Here is an 11,863-nt window from a genome sequence, read left to right on the forward strand (position 1 = left end):
CAACACAGAAGAAGGAATTTAAACTGATTTGCATGCTCTCATCTAAAATCCCAACTATATAAACTGTATTCAGTTACAAAGATGTATTTGTATTGTATCTGATTAATTAATGTGAAGCGAAGTGATTTGGGTGCAAAAGCAGTGAATCCCTCGTCCCATTCCCAGTCAGCCTGATCTCCCACTGCATGTATTTCCCACATCTTCTGTCTCTGTCCGCTGTATATATATATCTAATAATAGTGAAAAAGCAAAAAAAACAATCCTAAAAAAACATCTTGGTCATGATGGAGTGCACTTTTGCAGGTTTGGACTTAAGGACTTGAACAGATCCAGATGTATTTAAAAACCAGCTTCAAAGAACCTGCAAATCCAGACTTGTGTAAAATCATTTATACTCTGATGATAACTCAGTTGTTCACGTACAAAGAGACAAACTCTGAGAAGTAGAAGAGCCTAGAAAATGAGGAACCTTTTAAAGCCATTGTAAAGGGAACTTTTGAGTTCAAACTGGTTCAAGAAGGTTCATGAAAGAATCATTTTGTGAGGACTGGGGAACTGATTATTATTATTAATATTATTATTATTATTATTATTATTATTAATGGTGTTTTTTGTTGCTATTATTGTTTATGTTGTGGTTATTGATATTGATATTAATAGTAGTAGTCGAATTATGATAGAACCTTTTTTATTCCTAAACAAAACAAAAATCTAAAAGATTAGACAATATTGTAGATGCTCATAAAAAAAAAAGGAGATACTTTTTTCTTCTTTTTTTTTAACATTTAGGCAAATAGGGACCTTGGGTTTGTTGTCAGTAGTAATAAACACACAATTCTGTTGGCAGACAAGATCCCAAGTTGCCTAAATATACAAAACCAGACTCTAAAGCTTGAATTCATCTCAAAAAATACATTCAAACTTAAGATATATATAATCTAAAAAAAAATCCTGGTATGTTTTTAGATTGTTAGTGATGAAAAAACAACTCCTGACTTAAGATAAACTACAGGTGATGACTTTCTCTATTGTGTTTTGCAGTGTGCACATTATAAAAATAGTAATAATACAGTCGTGACTCGATAATCCGACCCTTAATCTGAAAAACTTGCTAACCGACAGCTTTTTAGGAAAAACGAACGCAACCCATGAAAAATAGCCTTAACATACCAACAGCCTTGGATTCCGACTCTGACATGACATTTTATGTCACAAATAAGAACAACAGCGTATTATCTGACTGAACAATCCGAAAGATTGGCTACGTTCAGACTGCAGGACTTAATGCTCAGTTTGGATTTTTTTGCGAAATCTGATTTTTTTGCGAGTTCGTTCACATTTCCAATTAAATGCGACTTGTATGTGATCTGCTGTGTGACCTTCATACGACCCAAAAGTGTCCTGCATGCGCAGAAGAGGCAGAAGTGTGATCGCTATCCTAAACTAGCATCAGCAGCCAAGTACTGCCTATGTGTTCTGGCCACTTCCACCCAGGGGATGCGCGGAAGTGGTCCCCTCTGACTGCGCCTAGTATTTGGATATTCATCATTAATTGTGCCTGAATATCCAGAGTACAGAAAGTGCTACTCAGACCAGCCCTACTAGTTATTATAACAACCGTGAACAATAATTAACAACAAATGACCCTTCAAGCATCAAGCCCTCCTTGTATCTCGACCTCCATCTTGACAATCCGACAGCCTTGCTATCCAACATAAAAGAAGGTTTTAAATTTAGCGTCGGATTATCTAGTCACGGTTGTATAATAATAATTAATAAAATGAAGAAAACAATGTGTAAATGCAAGTGTAAAGTGTCAGTCAGGTCTGCAGCTAACTCTACCTTAAATAAAGATTAGCTAGAAAAAGGAGGAGTGACTACAAAGAAAAAGCAGAGTAAACAAAAGCCTGCGTTTTTCAGTCTGACAAATTCAGTTTGGCAGAAACGTCACTGTTGCTAAATGTTCCAAATTCAATAAGATGCAGTGACACAGCTGAACATTAGAGGGCGCACATGACTAAAAACACATATCAGTAGTTAATGTTTGGTAAGTAAAAATAGTAACTGATCAAACATTTTAAGAAATGCACAACACGCTAAATGTAATCTGCTGTGTTTGAGCTTTTCTTTGGTTCAGTTTGGTCAAAAGCAGAAAGAAACATAATTACCTGTTAAAAAAAAAAAAAAATTGAATTTACATTTTTCTGAAATCACATAAATAGAAGCCACCTCAAACCCAGATCCAAGTTGAAGCAAAACTACAGAGGGCTTAATATGCAGAAATGTGTTTATTCGTTTGCGGTATTTACCCTGAACTGTAATTTTCTCAAAAACAAAAAAAAAACAATATTACAATATCAGTTTCAACGTCTAAAAGTACAACAAGCATCTTTTTTGTACTTTTTTGCATGTTTCAAGGTCAAGTCCTCCACATCCAGTCTGAGACCACATGCAGGCCCAAACCCTTCAGAGAAAGGACATGTTTTTCTTTCTCCTTTTATTATCGATTTATTTCCATAAAACATTAAAATATTGTAAGAATGATGTCAGCACATTTGTTAAAATGTGGACAGATCAAAAGAAACTCCTGGGAGAGATGTGGAAAGGCACCAGAAGGCAAAATGAAAACAAAACATTTTCGGGAGGTCTGTAGAGTCCATTTGTGACTCTGCAAGTCGGCCGACAGCCTGAGTTCATGCACACTGTGTTGTCGACCTAATGAAAAAGACATTCAGACAAGGACAGGATATCAGCTGTGAAGGCAAACTATGCAGTAATCTATATACATTTGTAAAGTTCCGTATTTATTTATAGTATCTACTTGCTTACAAAATCTGATTATTCCCAGTAATTTGCACAAATAAATCCTTCATCCGCTTGATGCATGTTGATTTCTCCTGAATAAACATGATTGCTTGATTATACAGACACCTAAATCCATTCATTAAACTTGTTTCATTTGCATGCATTACAGTGATCCATGTAAGGGAACATACGAGTGTAGCAGCAAGGTATAAAAAAAGAAATAGAACCTCATTATTCATTAATCAAGTGTTGCTTTATTCAAAATAGTAAAACTTTAACTGAGCTGTCGATCTTTGAGATATGATTGCTTAAGCTACAAATGGGGCTAAATGAACAGTAAATTCTTCATACTTCTAACTAAAACAAGTTTTTTTGTTGACTTTACATCATAATGTACTAACACATATACTAAAAACATTTAAACTTGTACATTTGTTCCATTTATCTGTCTCGAGAATGCCAATCCAACAAAAACTGTATTTATAACTCGGATTTGGCCTGAATTTCCTCCTTAAACTTTGGAAATTATTGATGAATATGTCAGTTTAGGTGCTATAGTTGTACGCATTATGACACTAAACCCCTCGGTGCGTGCCCTTGATATCATTTTTAAGAGCTTTGCAGTGATGATGACATTTTAATTCAAGTCATCGCACAACAATCAATAAAAAAACAAGAACATGCAGAGCTTCCCTTTGAAGAAAACTTAATTTTAGTGTGAATATTTAGAATAATGTTCAACAGCCAGCTGCTGATTGGCTTCAGTTACTGTCTTGGTGTAATGCATGTCAACAAACTACATCAAAAGTGGTTTTTAAAACATGTTCTCGACACCACAACGTGAGTGTGTAGCTACAGCAACAGCAGCTACTCACATGGAGGCAGCGAGGAGGAAGAACAGCGCCTCCAGGTGGCTCCTCATAACTCTCCATCAGGTCCTCCTGTTAGAGAACATGTCAAACTCTGACTTCACACACACTTGTGAAAAATAATCTAACTTCAGTCAACATACAGACAGAGCATCATTGTTAGTTGATTTTTATTAGCCTGAACAGATGCTGTGAATCTAATACTGGCATGAAAATAGTGCTACTAGAAAGATGTTTGGAGGTGAAAGAAAGCGAGCATCAGGCTTGAAAATTGATTGTTTTCTCCTGTTCAGTGTCACAACTGCCTCAGCTTAACATCCCCACAAAAACACTCGACCTTCTCTAACATTGGTTGACAACATGTTTGTGACAATGGCATTAAATGATACACAATCCACACTGTTGTCTGTGCACAACCCACGGACAGATCCACGGTTGTTTTTGCTTTTTCTTTTCAAGCTTTTTCAAACACAAGACAGCCTGTATCGTCTGCGCCATGAGGGACACAATTATTTTTCCACATTCCTGTTGCTGGTAGTTGAAGCCTGGCATCACACTGGTTGTGAAACATGGCAACGTATGATGGCTCAGGAGCAAACATGTAGCTGTGCTGAAAAAGGAAACTACTTTTTCTGCATCCGGACTTTCAACTAAGTGAGAATCACCACTTTAACTGCTGACTTGTATAACCCTAGTCATCATCAGAATGAATGCAAAACCTTTTCCTGTGTGAATATTTTGTAGAAAAATATCCATCAAGTAACAACTGCACCCAAAGCAAACTGCCTTCGTGGGTGAAAACACAGTGTTTAAACCGCAGTTTACGATCAATTATGGTGTAAGTAAACGGAAATGTTCCCCACTCTGTTCTGGACTGAGAAATCTGTTAATTAATCCAATATCGCTTTTGAAGATGATCTAAAACATCTGTACCTTTATTACAGAAACAAAGGTGCTTCAGAAAGATAAATGACAAAATCGTAAGATTTCAACATATCCTGACTGTGATTAAAATACAGTTATGACATAACAGAAACTACTGTGCATGTAAACTACCGCTGAACTGCTGCTACTACCTACATTTTAAATACGCTATAGTGGAAATTATTGGCCACCAGTGGATGTGGGAACCAAAATATCGAGTCAGATTTCACAAGAATGTTTAAAAAATAATCTGCTTTTGTGAATAAAAAAAAACTGGGTTTATAATGAGGCTCATACAAAAAAGGAATCCAAGCAGCTCTTAGTAATGACAAGAAACTGATGGAACCTCTGAAAGATCACTGATATACTTATTTAAGTTCTGTTCTTGACCACACAAAGCCTGTAGCAAAGGCGAACCACTGGATCAGAACAGCAGAGAAAGTTTTGCAGTCCAGTACAAGGACAGCAAGTTGTTGTTCAAGACAACAACAAAAAACAGAGCTACAAATAACTTGCACTCTTTTGGGAGGCCTGTGTTTTTTTAAAAAAGCTTAAAAACAAACCAGAGGTAAGTCCGAGGAACCTGCTGGAAAAGATTTAACTGTGTTATTATCTCTCCAACAAGAGAAATACATTCTCCAAGTCATATCACTTCGCTCAACCAATTTACTGGCTTCTAAATGAGGTCTTTTGGTTCATTCAGTCTACTGGGTGACTCAGCAGGACGAATGAGCGCAAGCAGGAGACCTCGGGGTCAGAAGGTGGTGAACAAGCTGTTTTGATCGTATGTCCTCCCATCAGTTTTGATTAAAATGACCTATCTAATGATCGTACCTGAGTTTGGTGTTGCTGGGGAGCTTCCTTCGCTCCCGATCGAAGACACACTTGCGTAAAGTTTGGCTTCCTCCAGGTGCTTCGCAACGTTCTTCTTGTACCGAACCCTCTTGTTTACAAACCAGTTGGTCACCTGAGAGAAGTCAAGAAATTCATCTGGCTTCTTTACACTAAACCAAGTTCTATCTGTGTTCTTTATCAGTTTTTTTTATGTGAGAATCCTGTCTTTGACATCCCGACCTGAGCAACAGACATGCAGCATTTCCTGGCCAGCTCCTCCTTATCGTCATCATCAGGATAGGGGTTTGCCAGATGGGCGTAAAAATATTCATTCAGAACGTCTACTGTGTCTTTGTCAAAGTTCCTTCGTTGCCGCCTGACAGAAAAGGGACAAACATGCGAATAAAAAGTCGGAGAAGAGCAAATCGTTTACAGTTTTGTAATGGCAACCAACCTGGCATCCAGGAACTGGGAGCGCAGCATCATGATGGCTTCACATGTGCTCTGCTTTAACTGTATCTGGATGGGGCTGAACTTCCTGTGAATGATCGCTACCCTTCGCTCGATCTCTTTGGGCGAGACGGGTCGCGTACGGGACTGTTCCTTCAGCAGGTTTATCACATGGTTGGTGAATTCTTTACAGGCCTATATGAGACGAGGAAACGTGACCAAGAGTGACAAAGAAAGATTTGCATAAAGTAACCTCAAATGGAGGATTTCTTCTTTTACTAGGCATCTCAACTCATCAGGGGCCTTCTGCTCGACCATCACTGATTTGCTTGAAACGTTTTGTTGTATCTGTAAAATTTTAGATTAATATATCAAATATTGTGAGACATTTTTTAAATGATTCTTGCAACATTTTTTTTTTTTAGTTTTTTTTATGACGGCATTAATTATTTTTCATATTTCAACTCATAATCAAGAGACAATTTGACCTACTTGTCTATTTAATATTGCCGATATATAATATAATATAGCACGATGAGAAAAAACTGTGAAATGTTCAGGAATTTCTTTAACAGTTCCTGAGTTATGGTCATCTAAACATAATTTAATAATTCAATGTGCAATAAAAAAAAATACAAAATGTGCCAAAATTGGGTTGACTGGACATTTTTTACACATTTTATATCTTGGAAAGTATTTCATTTATCAAGCTAAAATTTCACGAATGTCAAATTTTCAAGTAAATCAGAAGCGGTTGAGCAGAAATTCTGTTAAAAATGTGATGATTTCATATGGAATGAGCCATCAGCTGTATTTTTGATTTTCAGCATCACCTGTTCATATTTCTCCAGCTCAGCGTGGTAAATCTGTCGTATGTGAGCGAGTTTCCCTCTGTACTGGGCCTGTTCTAAGGTCCCATCTTCAAGTAATGCACCGGCTGCCATGACAACCACTGGTGCAGATGCTCCACCCCTCTCTGGTCCCACAACCCCCTCTGCTAACAGCATGTTGTCCAGTCGAATGATGTGAGGGTTCGGAGAGTCCGGAACGTCTTCTTCTTCTTCTTCTTCTTCTTCTTCTTTGATGCTCTCGATACTGAAGGCTGTGGAGGAGGACAGAAACTGTCAAGGCCACATTAGATCTAAAAAAAAAAAACAATGAGGTTAAGTTCAAGACATCTTCAAATCCAGATGTACCAGTAAATAAAAATAGTGATAGAATATTTATACATAGAGTTTTATTTACTAGAAGAGCCTGCTCACTTACTCACCTTCTGCTGCATGCTCCTTACTTCCTAAAACTTTTCTCTCTTTTTTTTGGCTTTGTAGGGTTTTGTTTGGCAGCTTCACAGGTTTTAAAACTAAAAACTGCTTGGACCATTCAGAATTCACAGCTTTCTATTCTCAAAATATGGCGCATCATTTAATCAGCAGCACTGGAAAGAGAATAAACTCCAAAAGAGACACATTTGGCTGAAAAGAGCCGAGGAAATGAGGAGCAGAAAAACATTACGTATCCTTCTTATGCAACACAGTTCATTCAGAAATTCTGGCTCCAGCAATGTAGATCTAGAAAAACAGGATACACACCGCATGGGACATTGCAACCGCTGTCATTTAACCTTCCAAAGCTGCTTCCAAATAGTGTAACTCCTGCAGATCAGCAGCCGGTTTCACACTGTCATGTTTAAATGGATTTATTGAGAATCTGCGTAATTAGCAGCTTCTCTGCTGTTTTCATTTCAGCGTTTTTAATCGTCTGATCACTGAATTAGCGCTGGAGCATAATTTGAAGCACAAATATAGTCACGCTGTGAACTTGATCTGTGATTTAAGACATGAAAGAATCAGAGAAAGCAAGACGCTGCTGAATAAAAATGAGGTTTGTTTTGTATTTGGTGTCACTGCCTTTGTTCACACTGCATACCACACCATCAATTTGCAATATGTGAATGTGCTGCACAACAGCTCAGTGTAAATGAAGCAGAGTTCTCTTAGAAACCAGCAGAGAGCAACACAAGACCCACATACACATGGTTTCCATAGTAGATTCCAGTTCTTTCATTTTGTTTCCTCGTCCCATTTTACCTCCATAAAGCGCATCCACACCCAAAGTATTAAAAAAAAGTCCAATATTAGCCGCTTGACACTCAAGAAAGAAGCCAGAGATTTACAAAAAGAATCAAGTTTTTCCTGCAACACTTCAACAGAAAAGCTCTTCGCTGCTTCAGAGCTACAGTCTAAGCAGACAGCACAGTTAAACTTGAGGGAAAACCGGTTTAGCAGTCCAGGAAGAGCCCCGACATAAACCCTGGATGACACAAGAAAAGCTCAGTTACAGCTCTGTTTGTGCGGCTGTGGTTGCAGTAAAGTCAAATAGAGTCTGTTATTCTGTCCACTGGAGCTACTGGGGTGAGAAAGCAAGAAAAAAAAAAAAAAGAGCAAGAAGACTGACAACAAAAAACACTGACAGGAGGGAGGTTTACATTAAAAAACCCACAGCGGCTGTTACTATGGTAACGATGCCAGCTTTCATTGGTACGCACGAGACACACACAGCACAAGCATCCCTGCACACGCAGCTGCAAAACGAGGAGCGACTAAAGACTCGGTGAAAAATGAAAGCTCGTTAATTTGCACAGTTATGCAAATTAGGTGGCAATAAAAAGGCAGGTCAATTGATCGTCCCCCATTTATAATCCGCAACGAGGGCGACGACAGCACGCAGACACACACACACACCTTTAAACACTTATACTCTGTGATCGCCTTTAATGTCGGCAATCAGTCAGACACAACAGCGCACACAACATTTTGAGTTATCCAGTATTACGTAATTTGACTTGAACGTTTTGAGTCGTATGTTCAAGGCCAGATTATCAACAACTGCAGACACAATAAAATCCACAAGCACAAGTTATAAACATCTTAAATCTGTGGATCACAAACAGCAGTTAAATCACTAAACGCGTTTCTTTCTCTCTGTGCCCCTACAGCTGGATCATAGTTCCTCCAGATGCTGCCTGATGGGTCATTTCATTAAATCTGAACCAGTGTCACCCACCTAGCACCTTCACAGTCAGCTGATTTTGTATGTGCACTAAGTTTAGTATATTTAATGAAGTCCTGCAAACATTTTACCTTCATATGATGAATGTTTGCAGACTTAAAGGCCCTTGAAGTACACGGGGGGGGGGTGAAAGGTTTGTGCTTTTTAACTTGCATATGTTTTTTCCAGCATTTTGTAGCCCTTCATACGTATAGGAGATGGACTAACTGAATTTGTTAAGGATGAAAAACCATTCGTGAGCTTTGTTGAAAACTGCTGCCATATCAGTTTATATTTATTCCAGGTGTCACAATCAAATCTAAATCTTGTTCAGCAGAAAACTTATTTCTATAAACAACTTTGAGCATCAATATCACAGGATATATTGTAGTTTTAATTGGAAAGCTCCACCACTTTAATGTGTAGAATATAGAATGACAAGAAAAACATTAGTACCCTGTATTCTGTGTTATGACAATTACCTTGAAAAAAGTGCATTCTGGGTAAACTTTCAGGAGACATATCACCATGTGGGATAGGTGGGTCATCACAACAAGTTTTAATATAAAACAGATCCCATTTTTACCTACACTTTGATGCCAGACTGATCATCCAGCAACGATTCCTTCTCTTGTCAGAATAACTTTCAATTATAGTCACATTTTAACACTCACAAAATGTCGAATGTAAAGAGACCATAATAATTCCTGCATGATCATTTCCCTAGTTCCGTAGAAACATCACCAATAGATGTATGTAGTGTGTGGGAGTCTGAAACTTCTGCAAAAACAGAACTACACATTTGTGAACCATTTGTAAAATTGCACAACTCTGAACTCAGAAATAAATGCCGTGTGATAGACTTAACTGCTGGTTTCAAGATTTTTCTGGAATTTGTTGATTTTAAAAAGAGATAGAATAACACCAACCTCCTCTTCTATTCATCTTTACAACTAGGGAGAAGGAGATTTGGGAACTGAGGGCGGTAACAATCCATGTTCCTGAATAAATGTATAAAATCCATTTAGAACAGACAACACATGCTGACACATTGACACCAAAGGGAAACATGGATTGTGTCTGAATTATTGCTGCAGTGTGAAGAACACACAGCTGAGCATGTGGACAAATGCAACACAAGAGCTAAAGAAAGGGAAAAGAATCGCCAGATCACGCCTAAATCTTTGCAGTTTTACCTTCTCTGACTGTCAAATGATTTTCTCCTGAATGTATTCTTTGCAAACCTTCTGGGTGAAGCTGAATGACAGAGAATAGGTGAAGAAACTCTTCCAATGTCAGTCTCTAAACTAAGTGAATGAACTCTCACCCCTGGCTAAATATGCATTTCAGCAAAACCAGAGATGTGCATTAATACATTGGGATAAATATGGAGGCAGGATGTAATATTTGGGTATTTCTATCAACCAGTTCAGTTCACGTTATATAAATGACACACAGTTACAGCTACCTAAACACTGCCTCATCTCCACACGTTCCTAATGTTAATCACCCAGATCTGAAGATTCCCGCTGCTCCCGTGAACGTTCTCAGTCAAAAGCGTCTCTCGTTATGACGCTCTTCCCGCAGCAGCGCTTCAAACCCTTTTCACCATCTGAGCATTCGGAGGAGACCCATCACCAAAAAGCCACCAAGGCAGAAAAATCCCATCACAAACCGAAGGAGTGCGACACACTGAGCACAAGAGCAAGAGAGGGAGAAAGAGAGACATTAATGCATGAACAACAAGCAGCAGCTGGCTAATGAAGGCTGGGTGGGGGATGTAGCTGGACTTCTACACAATCCATTTGTCCCCAATCTCTCTCTCAGTCTCTGTCACAGATGTGTCATCAAGGTATAAACAGTGAAGTCTCCCAAACTTAAAATCCCTTATCCTCCTCATCTCAGCTTGATCTACTAAATGCTTTAAAACAGAAAAGAACCTTTCAAAATAAAGCATGCAGACTTTAGGTTAAACCTCGTGAATGCACCAAAAAAGGAAAATAATTAAGCTCATCGGCATGCAACCTTTTTCTTCACTGCCTGATGTGAAAAGAAAATGTAAATAGAAATCTTACCTGTCTTTTCTTTGATCTCGCACAGAACATCGAAGAGGGCGCCCTTCATTCTGTGGCAACTTAAAGCGTGTTTCCTTTGAAGGAAAAATCAAAGAATGAAACAGAGATTGTTAATTACAAACTATTTTATGTTAGCAGGTGTTAATCTACAAATCTGAGCCTCTGACACCCAGAAACAGTAGATTATCTTTAGACGCACAGTTCAGACCGTTACAAATTTTTCATTGTTCAGGTTGCTTCAGCACTCTTTGATTGTTGTAAAATAACTACTATATGCTTTAACCCTTGATTTTCGCTCCAGTATACTGCAATATAGAGTCCTGCACCTTTGATGGAAACATCACAACCGTTGTTAGAAGCGATGAGAACTCAGAAACGTCTTCCGTGCCGGAATCAACAGGTACAAAATGTTCCGAGGTGTTATTTTTACAACTTCAACAAACAAGGCGTTTTTCACACTTTCACACTGCATCAACTCTAACAAGATGTTTCTCCGTTTTGTTTTTTTGTGGTCACTTTTTAACGCTTCATGACTTCACCTTCACTTAAAACTCTCAGCTCTCGATCAACTCTGAGCCACGTGTGAGCGTTTATGTGCATGAACTAAGGTTGAAATGAGGCACAGCTGCTAAACAGACAAGCTAAATGTCCAATTCATTTTGACGCCTTGCAATTTAGGCATTATGCATTAAAAGGGCTAAATCTCTGACACAGTTCTTTCTTACGTAAAATAACTCAAATTATTATCTGCTATAAAACTGCATTTGCTGAATCATGGTGTAAACGTGTGAATGTCAAAGCTGTACAGCAAGTCGGTGGGTTCAGATGAGTGAGTGTGTAACCAGACCTGTTGAAAGC

General features: G+C 38.4%; 1 protein-coding gene across 1 annotated transcript in view; it reads right to left on the bottom strand.

The window, feature by feature from the left end:
* Window positions 1–2,301: 2,301 nt before the first annotated feature.
* Window positions 2,302–11,863, bottom strand: part of LOC103372009 (pre-B-cell leukemia transcription factor 1-like) — an 11,378-nt gene continuing 1,816 nt past the window's right edge. Inside the window, exons 2-8 of the mRNA XM_008301515.1 lie at window positions 11,006–11,079; window positions 6,716–6,984; window positions 5,887–6,077; window positions 5,673–5,808; window positions 5,433–5,565; window positions 3,681–3,746; window positions 2,302–2,715 (exon numbers count right to left, since the gene is read on the bottom strand). Of these exons, the coding sequence (XP_008299737.1) occupies window positions 3,724–3,746; window positions 5,433–5,565; window positions 5,673–5,808; window positions 5,887–6,077; window positions 6,716–6,984; window positions 11,006–11,079 (826 nt within the window). The 3' untranslated portion in view covers window positions 2,302–2,715; window positions 3,681–3,723. The remainder of the gene's footprint in view (window positions 2,716–3,680; window positions 3,747–5,432; window positions 5,566–5,672; window positions 5,809–5,886; window positions 6,078–6,715; window positions 6,985–11,005; window positions 11,080–11,863) is intronic.

Source organism: Stegastes partitus, unplaced genomic scaffold, assembly GCF_000690725.1.
Source record: "Stegastes partitus isolate 25-593 unplaced genomic scaffold, Stegastes_partitus-1.0.2 Scaffold1680, whole genome shotgun sequence".
Lineage (NCBI taxonomy): Eukaryota > Metazoa > Chordata > Actinopteri > Pomacentridae > Stegastes > Stegastes partitus.